We start from the raw sequence: 17771 nt of genomic DNA, 5'->3' as shown, positions 1-17771 counted from the left end.
TTTAAATGCATTGGCAGTTTGCTTAGGTTTGGGTGCACTTGTGAACGCTAGTGCAGTGAAATCTTTTTTTAATTTGAGTTCTTGGTTAACCTAGTCTTTTGGTGGTCCCAAGTTTGCCACGCAAATTGTACCGCACAATTTGGTCAACTAGTGCATGCCGGCCAGATTATTTGACAACTGTGGTTGGGGCCTCTGGACTCTTGACGTGAATGGATGCTGTGCTCATTCTGTGCAGAGTCCTCAAATTGGCAGCTGTAGGTGACGGGTCATATTTGGGGTTTTCGCAGCTTCAGGCTTCGCTAGTCTAGCTTTCCTTGCCTTTAGCTGTGTCGAAACGTTTGCGGTTACTGTGCAGAGGATACCACAGGATGAAACTAATTTCAGGCAGACCTAAAGATGTGCTTGTTGACTAGGAAGCTAAATGTCCTTCATTGAGCTCGTTGTGCAGTCCTCTGTGTACCATCATGCGGACGGCTCCACGATTGTGCTGCTCTCAGTCCTGGCTTGGGTGAACGAAATCAGCTGCTGGTATGGCGCGACGACCACATAGTTCCGGCAGGCCGGTATGTCGACGGTGGTTGCGACACCCGCGCGAGCCAGTCTCCAAGCGTGACTGTGCAAGTTGCGCCGCAACCACGGTTGACATACCGGCCTGCCAGTGCAGTGGGGTCGTCGCGCCATACCAGCAGCTGATTTCTTTCACCCAAGCCACGATTGAGAGCAGCACAATCGTGGCGCGCGAATGCGCTAGTCATGCGATTTTTTTTTTTTGTATTTCGCATACTTCCTTTGGAGCTCGGAAAAGATACATGCGAGGCTTTATTTATCGCAAATAAATGAAACGGGGGTTTCTGAAGGTGCTCTCCAACTTTGCGGTTCACATTTGCTGTATAAAGTCAATATTTACGCATTTAGGAAAGTGAATATTTATGCGTTTAGGAAAATTAGCTTAATTGCTAATTAATGGCAAAACAAGAAATTGCCTGTGATGCTAAAGGCGGTTGGTAGATGTATGTAAGTGGTTTCCCTGGCCTACCTCAAATATTTTATCTTTTAACCCTTTGCTAAAGTTAGCCTGGACACCCTGTATAATTTTGCACTAAAATTGGCTGCTTCATGGTCATTGCACCTCTAGAAACGGTGCATAGCTGCTCCAAAACACTCCACAGTCCATTTTTTTCATGCTCCAAAAATTGTTGAAAATCATGATTTGGCAGTAGCAACGCTAATAACGTAAAACTGGATGCATTGTGATGTCTCACTGTCGCTATAACATTGGCATTAGGCCTGCCATGGTGATTGTTTTCATTTTGTGAACTAAACTGTTTTATCAGCGGTCTATTGCTATATGCTGAGGCTCCTGGAGAATGTACTGGAAAAATTCTGGGCCTTGTGTCTTGTTCGCACATTGCGATTGCTCAGCCACGATGCTAGTATACAAATCAATGGAGCAGCAAAGGCAATTGGTGCCGCCTAGGAGCTGTAAAGTTTTGTTGAAGAGGAGTATCCCTTTGCAAGGTCTCGGCTTGACACATGGCTCTATTTGTTCCGCATTTTTGATGATGGCCTTTTGGTGCAGCGCTGGCAGGCTTCTCGCCACACCACAAGATCACCAGCTTCGAGGAGGCCAAGGGTCTCGACAAGATCAACGAGCGCATGCCACCGCGCAAGGATGCACCGCTGCCGCACGGCGGACCCTCATCGCCTCAGGAGGAGCATGGCGGCAGCAACTCTGCCGGCTCCTGAAGGGGGTCTCCTCTTCCCGCCACTCTCCCCCTCCTCCTGCCGTCGGCCCAGTTCCTTTCTCGTCGTCCTCGGTTTCCTCCTTCCTCGTTAAGTGCCTCGCTCCTCCCACTTCCCATCTCATCATCCCTTGTTGTGCGCTGATGATGCCACAGCGCGGAGTGTGTGCTGCATGTGCGACGAGGAGACTGCTTGCCGCGTGGCTCTTTCCTCGGAGGGTGGGCAGGCAGGCGGGTGGCTCCCACGTCTCCGTCTTCCTCCTGCTGGTCCTCTTTGTTTTTTGTTTTTTTCTTATGGACGCACGTCCCCTTCCCTGCCATGACTTTTCTCGGTGTATGGCGCCACCGCCGTTCTTTCCCCCCCCCCGCCCCCGATATTCAGGTTCACTTCTGCCCTACTGTTGCTCTTGTGCATTTTTGTTTCCTTCTGCTAACTTATTATGAGCCAGTGAGTGATCACGGGCAGTTGCGAACTTCCATCTGCCCCCTCTCTCCCTTCCCGTTTCTCTGGAGCGCAAGTTCCGAGTGCCCCTCACGATGCTCCGCAAAGCACTGATGTGTCTGGGTCTGGCCGTGGGGGCGGACACTGTTCTCTCTCTCTGCCCTTTGTTGTCGCTGTTGTTCTGGTCAGCTTTTTGACTTGTTATTCTGTGCCCGGTTGGCAGCGTCACATGGGCAGCGCATGCACACATATGGGATGCTGAAATGCTGCGCTGCTGCTCTGCACTGCGTGATTGTCTTTGTATCCTTTCTTTTACACGTGTGAGTCCTTTCTTATTCTGTCTTTCTTTTTTTTATGTATAGCAAGGGGCTTCTGTTTTGCTACAGCTTTCCTCCTTCCCCTCCTCCTTGCTGTGACCGCCCTCGTGTTCAACACCTTGCAAATCGTGCGTGTGTGTGTGTGTGTTCAGTGGAAAAAGCAATGGGATGCAGCCGCCAATTGAGGGGAGGGGGTTGCTGGGTGGGGAAGGGGAGTCCCGAGTCATTACGTCACCAGACGGGCAGAGCTCTCTTGCAGTGTCCTGCGCTGCATCCCCTGGCACTGGCGGCGCCAATGGTGACTACTGCCTCAGTGCACGGAGGTCAGTGGTTTGTGCAAGCTGTGGCTGGGAGTGTGTGTGTGGGCCGGCCATGGGCCGCTCACAGCGGGCCCTGCAGTCAGTGATGTGGTTGAGGGGAGAAGGGTGCGCACATCTGGCGAAACACGAGGGCAACTCTATACATACACGAGTGTACATAAGAGTAAAAAAAAAAGAGAGAACAGGCCTGACACAGGGGTCGCTGGGCTATGATGCAATTTTCACATCGGGAAATTGCCGTGCAATGTCTCTTATCTCTCTCTGTCTCGCTTTCTTGTTTTTCTCCTCGTCTTTTTCACGTCTTGGGCATGCCCCCTTTTCTTTCTTTTCTTTCACACATCCCTGTATATGTGTCTATATATATGTATATATACATATATAAATATATATATATATTCTTGTGTATATATATGAATATGTGTATATGTATGTATATACAGAAGGTCTCCGCAACATGGAGTACCATTTGATTTCTCATGCGCGTCCATTCCCGATGGCTGGTGGCAATTTGTGAAAGAGCTAATATATATATATAATACATATAATATTCATATACATATTATACATACTGCACGTGCAAATGCTTCTCTTTGCTTCTTTTTTCTTCCCTGCCCCCTCCTCGTCCTTCCACTCCGGTCGTCTGTTTCTGTTTTCGTGATGCGGCTTTCCTTTCTGTCGCTGACCTGCCTCTTTCTTCTGCCTGTTCTTTGCAACATCAGAGGGCCGACTTTGTGGGGCAGAACTGCTGCCTCGTTCGTTGCATCTCGACTTCAGCCTCCTCCCTGCCTCACCCCTCCACTGCTGTGGGAGGGCTGCTGCCTTGCAGGCATGTGTGTGTGTGTATGCACCGATATGGCCAGTGCACTCGGTGACACTGCTCACCTTTGCCCCCAGATGTATGTTCTCCGGATGATGCACTTTGCATCCAGAGGATCAAAAGTGCAGTGCATACATAGAAGGCATGGTAAGCAACACGCAGACCGTATGGGCCATGTACGGTCTGGGTGTTGCTTTTCCTGGTGAGAAATTTAAAGGGAGTCTGAGACAGCTCTTTGCCTCTTTTATTTAATTTTGTTTTTGTGAACATCTTCAGTGTTGCCTGAAGTATACATGGTGTGGCAGCAAATATAACAGCTCTGAGCTGGTTGTGATGGTTCATGACCTTGGAGCTCTAACTTGAATCATGGAACTGAGCTAGGGAATATGAGATGCTAGTCTTATATCTCATGTTCCTTCGTCTTTGTTTTCCTGATTTTGAGCTCCAAAATGCCTTTTAGAACGTCATTGTGAAAGAAGGCATTTAACATGTTTTACTGTGGCACCAGCGATGTCGCTGTTATGTCATGTCGAAGGCTGTTTTGAAGAAAGTTTTGTGCCATTTGGCCCTTGGTACCGGAGAAGGACGAGGCACCAAGAAAAAGGCACTTTTGAAGTTGGGCACTATATGGCTTCACAATGCCTTGGGCAGATTTTTTGGGCATTATTTGCTCTCTTATAGCTGTGAGGTCAAACTTGTCGACCATGGGTATATGCTCTTTTGAGTACTGAGGTCTTAAGTTGCCACAAATTTTCAGGGTCTTGTTAATGAAAGCTGTTTAGAAATGAACAACTGTGAAGAAAACCTACTCAGAATTATGGAATGGGAAAAATATTTCTAAAGCAAGCCTTATGCATCCAAACAGTGCTTGACTGAACGTCATATTTCCTGACTTAAAAGGCAAACTTTCTGTGTACAAATCTGTGAGCCTTCATATGCTCCATACAGGTGGTGTCTATTTTGACTTGATGGCCATCAAGGAACAGCAACAAAGCATTTTGGTGCTGAACTCAGTTGTGGACGTAGTGGCCCTGTTAGTAATGATTCCGGTGAAAGACCAGTGCTGTCATGGGTTGAAAACCTATCGGTTGGCACCTTATTAACAATGAAACTTGGAAGTTTGTGGCAAAGCATTGGTCAATGTGTGTGGCAATGGATAATCTGTGCAGAGCTGTCTGCAAACTAGGCTGCGTTGAGTGGAGGGGCGTGGCACGGGTTTGGGTACTCTTGCTGACGGAAAAAAAAAAAAAAATGTTCTGCTCTACGCGTTTGAAGAAATACGCACATTCATGTTTAAAGAAAAAAATCTTTTCTTCTTGATATTTCCGAAAGCTCTCTTGCTCTCTGGCGAACTGTCTTATCGAATTCCCTCAAGAGCGATGGCCTCGTTGTTTTCAGCAGTGCGGAAGACAAGAGGTGCGCTTATGCGGGCGTTTAATAACCCATCTGTTGTGCAATAGTTGTACACAAACACACACAAGAAAATTGTATCTGTTGTAAAAATGACTGATTTATGTTGAATAAAAACTGGAGCTATGAACTTCACAGTATAGTATTTCTTTATCTTGTTTGGAATTGAACTTCTTTTTGTGTGTGTGAGCATATGCACACTTGCAATGCTGCTAAACTTGTTGATCCAAGGCCCTTCCAGGGTTTGCACATGTGCTATTCGGTAATTTGAGCAACCTTGTGCTAGCCTGTGGGGACAATGTTGCATGCAGTCGTGCTTTCAGTGGTTCTGAAGTATTTTTCTTTAAAAGTTACAGTACTTTTGGCCTGGCATCCTACATCACTGTGCTCTATTAATTTGAGAGGTGTTTAGTCAGGGCTGGACTATGGAAGCCCCGTGGATGCTGCAGCTACATGCAATAAATTTGTTATTGCTTGCACCGTGTTGGTGAGGTGTTGCAGTGTTTTTTTTTAATCCAAGACATTCAAAACTTCTATAATACAGGACCCAAACTTGGGAGGTCTCTCCCTTGTTAATTCTGCTCAAGAAAAAAATTTGAGTTTCAGAATGGAGCTGGTTGTATTTGAGTATTTAGCCGCTCGCAGCGACATTTCAAGTGAAAGTGAAATGCTTAATATGTAAGTAGATGACTGCCTAGATTGGCCAAGGGGCGATTATGCTCAAATGGTTTCAGGCTGCCTTATAGCATGTAAATGCAGAGGGGTGTGGCCACTCCCCTTGCTGCACTGTGGTACGTGCGGCCTGCTCATTGCTCTGCCTACTACTACTTGGCACAAGACTCATTTTGGCAGCTTCAGTGTGTTGCGTAGCAAATTGGAAAGGCTAAAAGTTGTCATAATGAACATAAGGGCACCCAGGGTCCTGTTGCTTTGTTCATTTTGTCATGTGGCTGCGGGTGGGGCTCGGTGGTTACGGCGCTCGGTTGCTGACGTGAGAGACGTGGGTTCAATCCTGCCTGCGGCGGTCGAATTTCGATGGAGGCGAAATTCTAGAGGCCCGTGTGCTGTGAGACGTCTGTGCGCCTGAAACCCAGGGGGTCGAAGTTATGTGGAGCCCTTCTCTACGGCGTCCCTCATAGCCAGAGTTGCTTTGGGACGTTAAATCCCCATAAACTAGTCATTTTCTTGTTCCAGCTTACACCAAAGTGCTGACAGCCACAAGAAAGTTCCTTGCCACTTGAGCTAAATTCCTTGCTCGCCACAGAAAGATGCAGCATTCGCAACAAAAAAAAACTGTTCAGAAAATTCAAAACTTCAGAAATACTTATGAAATTTTTGTCCTTGTAAAAACCACAACCTGTGCTATTGCACTGAATATGAGCTGCAACGTACATTGTGGTAGCAGTAAGTTCTTGAAGCAATGTGAACCCCGCATGCTACTGGTTGTTGATGCATAGAACACAGTTCACTGTGTAGTTGTACAAGTTGGTGCTTTGGGTGAGGGTGCATTAATCTCCCCTTAATTTTCTGTGGTGTGGAAACCTCGACTGGTGCTCTCCGCATGTGCTGCATGTATTGTAGAGCGTGATAGTACATGGCTTTGCCTCCATTATTGCTTCAGCTCATTGCACTTCCTCCTCCATGGACTGTCAAGTTGTTTACCCAAGCGCACTTGCACATATAAACTCCCACTTAACTCCAGCAGTGACAGATTGAAATTATGTGCCCATTGATGCTATGTACCACTCCAGAGCCATTTATCCATTTATATTAAGACCTCCATGCCATGCTTTAATCCATCTGCAAAAAATTGCATCGCACAGACCGGACATTTCAGTGCGTGCTGTACTCCACATTTCCGACTAGTTCGTCCAGCACAAATAATTTTTTTACAAGTAACAATTTATTGGCATGTTCATATTTCAGTGCAGTGGATTTGTTTTGTGTGCAGTAGGCCACCCGTTACAGCTGTGCCGGTGCTGCAGAGGAGTGGTTAGGTGATGTTGCTTGCAGATATTTATTGCAGCATGTGCATGTCGTGCTGCGCCATTGAGAGAGGGCAACACCCTGTAAGTTCCTTGCAAACATTGCTCTTGCCATATTGGAATAGCTGTGTTAACAGCACAGCTTCAAATTTGAGCTTTGAAAATGTTGGCCTGTCGTGCTTGCAGGCTAATGAGCCCCACTACTGGCGAGGCAGATGTATTTGGTTCTGGCAAAGTGGGGTAACCTTGAAGCTGCATGTCCTGCACTCCTCAGCAGCATTTGCTGTGAACATGACTATGTGCCGCTGCGGTGGCTCGGTGGTTATGGCGCTCGGCTGCTAACCCAAAAGACACGGGTGCTATCCCGGCCACGGCGGTTGCATTTCGATGGAGGCGAAATGCTAGAGGCTCGTGTACTTAAAGCATTGGGAGACAACGCTGCTGGTGTGCTGCATTTGGTTTGGAATCTTGTCTTGCTATGCTCTTCAGCCAGGCCTGCTACAAAGTTGTGAAAGCCAATGGCTGGCTAATATACAGAAGTGCACTATCTTTCTGAGAAATATAATGTCTTGTGGAGTCTTGGTCCTGGATTAGAGAAATAATCTGTGATGTGTGCAAGCATTGCCATTGCTACGAAGTCTAACTGGTTTTAACATGTACTGTGCAGTGGCCCAGTGACACTAACAGCAGTAGTTCCAAGCAACAACACTGCCATGCATCTAATAGTTGTGAGAAGGAACAAGGACATCAGCCGGCAAAAACACTGGCCTCAAAAATTTGGCCAGTGTGTGTTCTGTATGCTTGCATTAACTTGGTGCTTGATCCCAGAGCATAGCAGTGATAACAATAAAGGATAGGACAGATTGAAGACATCATATGTTCTTGAAACAAAGGAGGCAGCTCTAAAAACTACAAGCATGGCGAAAAAGCTCGGGGACAGCGCTTGTGTCTCAGAGAATGTGCATTATCCCATACCAAAAAGTTAGCATCCTGGCCTAATGGTGGCTATACTGGGTGTTACAGCGAATGCTTTATGAAATTCTTACAAAAATAACTTTTACAGAAAAAAATTATCTCTTCAGGAGGAAACTGTCAGCTGCGGTGGTCGTCAGTGATTGTGAAAATCATGCTGATCAACTCGCTAACTAAAATTTACTAATTGGCTTTCTGATTACCAAAGTTTCGTAATTTTTTGGCAATGTCAAGTTAGTAGCCACGGAGAATACGGTGCCTTAAGAGTTTTTAAAGCGAAGAAAACTTCTTGCTTTAAAGCCCTATACAGCATGGGAAAATAGTTTTCTGCTCGAAACCGACACTCAGTGCTTTGGAGCACTAAGTCTAGTGCAGACGTCTGCTGGTCTGTGGTATGCTTAGCTTAGTTCCTGGCATGGTGCAAGATGTATAATCTATATATAATCTTGCGTTGTGGTCCCTGGCCACCCTTATGTTTTGCTTCTTTGCTAGGTGCAAAGAAAAGGATTGCGATTGCCAAGAGCGATTAATTTTCAGGTTAGGTTTAGAACCATGATGGGCGCTGGCCTGGCGCTGTCTGTGCAGTTCCCTCCAGAAGCAGTCTTTTTTTTTTCTTGTTACGCTAGTGTCATTAAAGGAATAAAGAAATGCTTCTGTGACAGCGTGCTGAGCTCTCTTTAGCGATCCTGGTATCTTGACATGCATTGCATAATTTGTCAGGTGCTTATTTCCATGGTATAGGCTTGGTATCTAAAACATGATTTCGTAGCTGGAAACTTTTTGGCATTGTAGGATGACATTGCTTCCTACCAAGTGCCTTGATACCATTGCTGTGTGAGGTAGCAGGCACTTCTCATTTGTTATAAGAAATGGTAGTCCATGATTAGGAAATCTTGATCTCAGATCTCTAGCAGTTTCAGAGTTGTATTGAAACATGAATGATCAAAATTTGCATATTTTAGTGCTTCAATTGGTTGCAGCCCCATTCGGGTACTCCACGAAGGAACTATCATTTGGCAAGACAACACAATTCTTGCATGTGCTTAAATTGCTTTCCATCCATTGCAATGTGCAAAGAAGGCGGTCTTTCATGGCTTTCACAGCAGATAAATTCATCTGCCTAGGAATGCTTTCAAGTGATATTATTAAGTGTTGCTTCAGATCTTCAAGGCTGGCCTGTTCCAACAAATCCCTGGAGGAAGAAATCCAAGGGTGAAAAATGGGGCAACCAATAGAAGCCCAGGTTGTGATTCCACCATGCCCATTCCTTTGGGAAAGAACTCTTCCACGAATTGCCTAGCCAATAAAAAATGCGGAGGGGCTTCATCATGCTGGAGCTGCATTTAAGTTTCCATTAATGAAGTGAGGACAAGCAATGCAGCTGTCGTAAATGCAACAGCAAACATTTGCTGACCGTCTTGCATGGTGCTTATGTTTACGTGCTTATGAGGTGCTTATGCTGATCATGCCAATAATGGCTGTTGTGCAAATTGACCTTCGAATCCCTGCAAAATTGGGCCTCGTTAGTCAGAAGCACTGTGGACATATCATTGTTCTTTGTTGCATTGAATTGGACACAAGTTGCAAAAATCGAGTGTTCTTTTAAGTCATTTGGTGTCGGTTCCTGGTAAAGACATATTTTGTGGGTGGTAGTGTCTTGAAAATGGCCTCCAGACTGAAGCTTGGCTGGCTCCATATGTGCTGCCAATTTCTGTGACGCTTCCAGCCTGGCAGAGATGTGTGCCAGGACATCGGGTGTCAAAATCATCGGTTGCACTGGCGGGGCTTTCTTTTCTGAATATGGACTGCATGATCCAGTGGCCCTGAATGAAATATCGATATAAATGTGGAATGAGTATACGCATTCAACGGCCAAGATGTTGGGTAGCATGCAGTCTAAATTCCAGCTCCGCGACCGTATGCGCGTTCCCGTCATAAGCAAACATAAGGTCCAGATTCTCGGCATCAGAGTCTATGAAGTTGCGCAGCCATTCCCACAATCTACACACTGTGGCGTTGAATCTTTACATGGACAGGTGGCACTTCCATGCAATAAGCAATTTGAGAAACTGACCAGGACTGCAGTGGCCGTGTTGCACGCGCATCTCTAAAACGAGCACCTCAAATGGAGATAAATCGGTTCTGAGGAAATGAAAGAATCTGTAAATGTTCCGCTCCTCGGTGGACACCTCAACTACGTCGTGAGGGAAGGCGTGCACGTGGGAGTGAAAGGTGCCATAGTGGAGGGCTCCGGAATAATTTCGCCGACCTGGGGATCTTTATGTGCACTGACATCTCGAGGGGGCACAAGGGCACCTTTTGCGTTTCGCCATCAAAACGCGGTCGCCGCTGATTCGAACCCTGGTACTCCGGCTCAGTAACAGCTGAGTGCTCTAGCCACTAGTCGACGCTTTTTGTGAGGGAGAGACGGAACTCTATTTAACAACTTTGTTTTAGTCGTCGAGGTTGGAACGAGCTTGTTCCTCCAGTGCCAGTTGATCTAGCTCAAACTGGTCCCAACCAGGCACTCCAGGAGGGTGTAAGTGGAAAGGGGGATTGTAGGGCGACTTGGCGTGTGTAGAGGCAATGCTCTAGGTTTGCGTAAGGTCCAGTGCAGTTTGGGCTGCTGGGGTAGCTTGGAGACGATGTAGGTAGGACCGGGCGGGGTGTGTAATGTTTAGCTGTATTTTGCGGAGTGAGGGTGTTGGTAGCGCTGGTTGGGGGGAAGGCAGTGTTGAGGGCCTTCCTGACGTTGTCATAATGAGTGTTTATGTTGCTCTTGTATTGAAGGCCATTTTCCCATGCCGGTTGCAAAGGCCAGGGGATTGCAGGTGCGCAGTGTTGCAGGTGAGCCGGTGGTGCCGGTGGACCAGCTCATTTCCTGAAATTCCAACATGGGGACCGTAGCATGATGTCATAGGTATTCTTGCGCGGTGTACAGGTCGTCTCGTGGTATGTGTCCATTCTGGAGCGCCCTTATGGTCGCATGGAGTCTGAGGGTTTGGCGCGAAGGCTGTGGGGTCTTTTACGCTTGGCACAAATAGTAAGAGTTCTAGAGTGGGTTTTGGAGGCGGGGAAGAGAAAAGGTAAAGAAATCTGTGCAATATGACGGCGTTTGTATTATAGAAAGGAGGTGGGGGGGAGGAGGAGGGCATGCTGCTGCCGTTGTGGAGCTGGCGTCCCAGCTAACTTTAGCCAGGGTTTAAAAATATGCCGCGGCAATCTAAGACGACGCAAGCAAATGCATATTGCTGGCTACTGTATGGAGCAAGTCGCATATTATTTTTGGTATTGCGTTTAATTAGTTATTAGTCGAGATTAATTAACCAACTGTGTAAGCAATGGAGATAGGCGAAAAATTCCAATGAGAAAGTTGTAGAACGGTCCGCAAGACGGCCGTGCACGCTAGACAAAGGATGCTCCACGGTTTCACGCCCTCTCAAAGCGCGTGAAACCGACTATACCTCGAGCATATCTCAAAGGCTAGTTTTTTACGCGCCTTCGAGATACGGTTACTGGGTAGCCGGTTACTGTTTCCGCGCAGTGGATTCTTTGGACCATTTGCCAGCGCTTGCGAGGACGAGGTTTAATGTGTAGTTTTTTTTTAATGCAACACGTTTTCTGACGCGCTGTTTATTCGTGAGGCTTGAGACCATACGAGATAGCTATAGTCTCTCTTCCCCGGGGATTTGCTCGTGCCGATCGAGATATCCGAATGGGTGCGTTCCTGACTCCTGCGCTAACTCGGCGTATGTGTTAGCGCGGTCACAGTAAAAGTATAACGCTTTGAGTTAATCAGCAGATTGACGACGGCCACCTGGTGGCATAACCAACGTGTGAAAATTGCTTTCGCATACTGATCGTCCGTTTTTAAGAAATCTGTAAAGCCTAATTTTGAACACCCTCTAGAATTACCCTCGCTAAAGCGCCATCGTATTCGAATCGAGGGCTAATGCTGGTTGGGAACGTGGCTAGTCTCTGGGCATGTGCCGATCGTCACCCCTTTTTTTTTGCACGAAAACAGCAGCGTGCCATCTTTTCGAACCAGTAAGCATGCACAGACTGCACAAAGATTTTCGACAACACGTATAAGTTAGTGGAAATTCAAGTTTTTAGTACTGCTGCCACCAAATTTCTCTTAGCTTTCACTTCCCAAGTTTCCAAACGAACATGCTTCAACTGTGCAGAACCTACACTTGACTGCAGTGACCTACTCATTATTTCATCCTCTTGAACGAATTTATACAATCGGCAATGGAATTAGTTGACTACGTGCTGGAACTGCTGCTGGGCTACGACTATGAGGCTAGCTTGTCGTAGTTTGAGGACTCCGAAAACGATCTAATGCAGATCTCTGCACGGGAGGTGCGCAAAATCTTTCTTTGTTCAGCTGGGCGCAGATTACTAGATGATGCATTACGCGCCCGCTCCGTCTTTTGGTGCATGCTTCTTCGAACGGAGTTTATTAAATGATTGGTGCAATACACTGATATGCGGCGTTATGCCTAATTAGGGCGAATGTATTCTACTCGGTTCAGCTGCTGCTGTGCACCGGTAGAACGAAGTCCCACGTGGTTATATCCCTGCACATCGGGCAAGGAGCTTGGACGCATTCAGGAGAGTCTGGTGCGTGTTTGCCCGTCCGTTGGCGCGAAAGCTATCTACCGGTGGGAACGCAGGCCTTTCTGCAAGCTTGCATGGTCGGAAACCGGTTGGCTCCCATGAGACATGCGCGTCCCTTGCGTCCAGTGGTCATGGACGCCATGCTTATGCAGCGGAACGGCGTCGTGTGCCGCGTCCTGTGTGCGAAGTAAAAGCCCAGGCGCTGGGCCTCGCAGGAGGTCGAGTTTGGGGCGCTGCACGCGGTGGCTTTCGCTGCTGTGCAGTTGCTCCTGCACTCCTGCGCAGTGCTGAACAGCTGGCCGTCGTGCGAAGGACATCGATCGGGCCGAGACAGCCACCGGCGGCATCGTTTTCCGTCGAAGTACCAGCGGGGGGCGTCCATATGGCCTTGCCTGCAGGGCACAAAAAACCCAGACTTGGCTCCGCTTCCTTTTTTGAGCCTCGATGGGGAGACACTGAGCCTCAACAGGGATGTGCAGTCGGGGACAAAAGTCTCTGGACCGCGCGCTCCGTAAACAAAGCCCATAGCTCTGTTATTAAACCGCCCGCTGGAGATCACATTTGTGGAAGTGTAAGTCAAAAATTTTGTTGTTTCACCTCCACAGGTGCGGTGTCCAGCCGCCGGCTGTAGAGGTAACGACTTCGTTTGCAAAACACGTGGTCCAGAGACTTTTGTCCCTGACTGTACGCACACAATGGACGGTAACGGTCGATGGAGGCAGTCGCGAAATAGAGGGCACAGTTGTCGCCACGCTTGAGGCGCAGGATATCTGATGTAAAGTGGAAGAAAGGCCACGAGAAAAAGGTGTATTACGCTAGAGGAACGATCGCTTGTAGTGCCTCAGCTGCAGTGAAAGAAAACCCATTTATAAATACCTTTCTGGCGTCGTTTTACCGCTTGCCTGTATTGATATCTAGTGGTCCCAGTATCCTTCGTCTGGACTAATGTCGTTGTTCACCGCAACTGTTCGGATAAGAGTGAGTTTTGGAGTCTGCGCTCCGATCATCACTGCTTTGTTGTATTTCTTCGGAAGTATAATACAACTGCAGCATAGTGAACTAAAGGTGCAAATAAAAAACAGCATATAGCCGCGTTTCTTGCTTTGCCTTCGTGGGAATAATGTTGCTTGTCTGTGCCCAGCATCTGCAGTGTCAGCGATTCGAGGGTCTACACCGCTAAGCTAAACAGAATAACTCCCTGACCATGCAGTCACGTTTACACACACACAAAAATAAAGAAAGAAAGGCATCCTTTTGTAAGATGACGCCTGTCTTAATTTCTACAGACCGCATTGCTGCGAGCAGCACTGTCGCGTCGAGTCTGGCTTCCTGCATTCCAGCTTGCCGCACAACGGTGGTCGTGCTTCCCTGCAACCGACGGATTGTCTCACCTGGAGCACTGAACAGCACTGATTGGGCGGAAGCAGTGCTTGTCCGGCCGCTGGGTTTCCACGCACTTCAGGCGACAGCTGTCTTCCGACGAAAACCTATTGGGACCACGGTTGCAAAGCTGGAGCAGTTTCCGCGTTGTCACGCAGTCACCCGTTGCATTTTCGTAGTAGAACTCTGGCCGGGTGGCACGGCAGTACGTGAAGACGGAAGGGCCGCAGGCATGCCCCTTCTGGAAGAGCGGCAGTTGTGCTTCCGCGTCAATGTAAAATGACGCAAAAGCTCAGCATCTTGCGCTTCTACACAAACTTTTTTCAATCGAGTCTTACGCTAAATGCACGCAACGAGCCCTTCGTAATGTACTGTCACGACGCAGGCGCGCCGTGGAAGAGAAAAAGTGAATGAGCTGAGGGAAATGGAATGAGTAAACTCTTAAGCGCTTTTGGGCGCATCGTTATGGCTATTAGGCGCATTGTTAGGGTAAAAAGCCAAGGAAACGCCGCTTCTTGGCCCGCCGGAGGGCCGGAAGTCAACATTGTATAGCTCCTCCGATGCAAGAGTTGTGTCTTCTTTTTTTTCTGCCACGGTTAAGAGCTAGCGTGTGTAGGTACTGCTTGCGTTCGATGTTGTGCGCCTTTTCACAGCGAAAGCTGTAATAGCTTAGAGCCAGACATGACGAGTACAACGGCGGAGTCGATGTCACAGTTACGCGTAACCCGCGTTCCACGTAGAAAGGAGGAAGCCCGGCGCGGCGGCAGCGGTGAGTCCTAGTCTTGTCTTATTCGCAGTGTGAACCCTCCGTTGGTTTTTGAGAAAATGCAAGGCGCCTACGACTACCTCACTTTGTAGGTGGACACCTCGCAGTGCGATTGAGAAGTCCAGTGAGCCAGATAGGCGCCTTTCTTCAAAACCAACGGGCTAAACCCTCCGTTGGTTTTGAGTAGAGGCGCATAACTGCCTTACTTTGTAGGGGGACACCACTGCCACCTCACAGCTTGGCTGAGGTGTCCCCCTACAAAGTAAGACAGTTATGCGCCTTTGTTCAAAACCAACTGATGGTTTATACTGTGAATAAGACAACACTGGGAGCTAGACCTGTATAGTTTACATCGTGCAAGCGGGCCCTGGAGTCCATGAAGTGTGCTGGGAAAGCGATCGAACCGAAGACCGCAAGCTGAAGAAGGCCGAGTATGCACGTGGGCGTAGAGACGCCAAAACTGGCCTGTGAGACTCCCAACCAGGCAGTCGCCTGTGAAACGTCAAAGCGGGCGAGCCACTCCAGACCTGTGGGCCGCCGATATGCCAATTAGCTTTCGCTGATTAACGCGCTAAGCCGGTAAGCTTAGGTCTATAAATTTGTCGCATACAAGAAGAAACGTCACAACAGATACCTTTCAAACAAGCTTAGAACAACAGTGAGTCCAGAACCGACTGCTATAATGGTCTGTATAGATTCATATGTTTCATGCGATTGTTCTCAGTTTATGAACAACTGCTGTCGTCTCAGGTTGATATACTTTTAGTCCATTGAATACGTGAAGCATGTATGTGATAACATGATAGCTTTTCGGGCGACAGGGAATAAGAAACAATACCAACAGCTTCTGACATCTAGGAATTCAAAATCATCATAATTCACTTGCCCAATGCGCCTACCTGCTACCTCATGAGTTAGTTCTGTCACTTGAGAAGCCAGAACGAAGACACCGCTGCCAAAAAAGAGAAAATTTGTTCGTAATATTGATATAAAACACGCACTGAGAGCTTCAAAACTACACTTAGCATTGGCACTGTACGTTGATCGTTAATAATTACCGTGAAGTATAGTGTATTTCAAGTGCAACTCGTTAAAAAAATTTAGGAGTGATCAATTGGATTGATGCGGAGGAAATGCGACAGCTTTTTTCTTCCACTTGCCTATCTATTACAACTCTGATTCTATTCCAATTTTGAAATATGCTATTCCGGTTCTAATTCTATAGCCTCACTCACTGTTCAGTCATTTTCATCTGAGCTAAGTAATTCTTAGTCTGGCGCCTCCCTCCTCTCGCCTTAAGTGGAGAGGGTTTAGGGGAGAGGAGGACGTTTGGCAGGTGGCAGGAGTGAGAGCCAGTCTGGTGGGGCTTATGAGACCAAGGTTGCTTTTCCCGACCTCTTCCCCTACAGCAGCTGCCACGGTTGGCAGGTGAACGCTTCACACAGACGACCCGAGTCTGGTGACGTCACTTCTAGGCTGTTCTGGCAGTGGCGTCACTGATGACGTCACTGCCGGCCAGCCAGTCCGGATGCCCACCAGTGTGACGACGCCGGTCGCCGGGTTTTCGCTCCAATGAGGCTGCTGTGCTATCGCTTAATGCACACGAATCACTTAGCCAGACTTACCTTCGCTCTACGCGGAGCGTGTAGTGTGTCGCTCCTCATTTGGCGCACCTCTCCGAAGACCTCTTGCAGCCCCGAGCCGATTGGAGACTGAACTGGCGTAGCACTCTTCGCTGAAAGTTCTGTAGCTTCTGTCGGGGTCTCATCGTGTAAAGCAAGACAGTCCGTATCCTCAGCCGCACAAGCCGTAGATTTTCCAGGGCCTACTGAGGCTTGCGGCGGCTCCTTGATGTCGCTCAACGTGATCTGCGGCAGAGGCATTGATTTTTGGTCTTCGTCAGGATCTTCAGCGCCTATGGTGACAGCTTCTTCAAGCTGCCTGCTTTCAAAGTTACCACCGCCGTTTTTACGGCTTTCGCGAAGCATTAGCGAGATTACGAAAACGAGTGCGAGGCCGCCGAGAAGGCCCATCAGCGTCTGCAATGGGAGCGATGATCGCCAGGGGACATCTTCGAACAGCGGTGACGGAGACGATTCGTCGTCTTGTTCAGTGCCCCTGGTTTCCTGGGCCCGACGGTGTGGCGTGCCATTGTCTCGGCCTGCCAAGAGACGCGTGATGCCATCCGGCAACCAGCTGGGCACTGCCATTCTACGACCTCCCAGCCCCATCTGCGTCGTCGGTGCGATGGCCGCCCCAGCTGCCGGCGCTGAGGCAGCTCTCTTGCTTTTTGGGGGAACCAACCACTCTGGGCTGTCCAAAGAGACGCTGCTCTGCAAGGGCGAAGACGACGTGCTCGAAGTGCTGCTCTCACTCTGGCTTTCCTGGGTGCTTTCTGACATGGTCGACGATACCTCCACTTTCTTGAGCACGTCCCTATTTTCCTCAGGCTTTCCCTGACTAGGCATAGCAGGCTGGGCGCCAGCTTCACTGGCCTGTGTCTGTAACGTCGGCGTTGGTGGGGCCAGCGGTGCCGCTGGCTGTGATTGCACGGGCTGGTCCATCTTAAATCTGAGAGTCTTCGTGGATGGTTCTTTCTGAGCTGGGAATACACTCGGAGGAGACTTCAGAATTCCTGGGCGCGCCGGTTTCGTCGGCAGCTCCGGTGGTAACGCGGGTGGCTGGCTGCCAGCGGGTTGCTTGAGCATTTCTTCAGGGGAATGGTGGTCCATTGCGGTGGGGAACGGGGAAGGTACCGGTCGCTGCCTCCTTTTGGGTGCTGAACGAAAACTGTTCGCGATGTAGGCTCATGCAAGGCACGCCGCTCTCTTCGTCTTCCATTCTGGAACAGCACATGCCCGTGGTGCACCATTGTCAGTGCGCCCAATGCACTTTCAAGAAACCGGAACCTTAGCTCAGAACGAAAGAAAAAAAAACTATATATAAATTTGCGAACTTAAGTTTTGGCCTCCCAGAACCAACACTTGGCTTTGCCCA

The 17771-nt window shown here is 48.4% G+C and overlaps 2 protein-coding genes across 7 annotated transcripts in view; one reads left to right on the top strand and one right to left on the bottom strand.

The window, feature by feature from the left end:
- The window catches only part of LOC149358129 (serine/threonine-protein phosphatase 2B catalytic subunit 2-like), a 69515-nt gene extending 64332 nt beyond the window's left edge, over nucleotides 1–5183 (top strand). For all 6 annotated transcript variants that reach the window (XM_089585054.1, XM_089585053.1, XM_089585052.1 and 3 more), the window contains one exon: nucleotides 1580–5183. In XM_089585054.1, coding sequence (XP_089441180.1) covers nucleotides 1580–1746 — 167 coding nt within the window. In that variant the 3' untranslated portion in view covers nucleotides 1747–5183. The remainder of the gene's footprint in view (nucleotides 1–1579) is intronic.
- A 7479-nt stretch (nucleotides 5184–12662) lies between these two features.
- On the bottom strand, nucleotides 12663–17506 carry LOC149358128 (uncharacterized). The gene is made up of 3 exons (XM_089578028.1): nucleotides 16400–17506; nucleotides 14020–14249; nucleotides 12663–13020 (listed from the first exon to the last, which is right to left on the bottom strand). Exons 1-3 carry the CDS (start codon nucleotides 17504–17506, stop codon nucleotides 12663–12665), a joined length of 1695 nt encoding a protein of 564 aa, XP_089434154.1.
- Between the last annotated feature and the right edge of the window lie 265 nt (nucleotides 17507–17771).

This window comes from Amblyomma mixtum, chromosome 3 (genome assembly GCF_055824585.1).
Source record: "Amblyomma mixtum isolate Tamu chromosome 3, ASM5582458v1, whole genome shotgun sequence".
NCBI lineage: Eukaryota > Metazoa > Arthropoda > Arachnida > Ixodida > Ixodidae > Amblyomma > Amblyomma mixtum.
This window is presented reverse-complemented; position numbering and strand designations above follow the sequence as displayed.

Excerpts from the sequence above, each read along its gene's own strand:
- LOC149358128 (XM_089578028.1), bottom strand. The coding sequence starts at position 17,506 with ATGGACCACCATTCCCCTGAAGAAATGCTCAAGCAACCCGCTGGCAGC. Across the intron at positions 14,250-16,399 it reads ACGCTCCGCGTAGAGCGAAG|AAGGGGCATGCCTGCGGCCC; the intron begins GTAAGTCTGGCT and ends CCGCTCTTCCAG. Across the intron at positions 13,021-14,019 it reads AGTGCTGTTCAGTGCTCCAG|GCAAGGCCATATGGACGCCC; the intron begins GTGAGACAATCC and ends TGTGCCCTGCAG.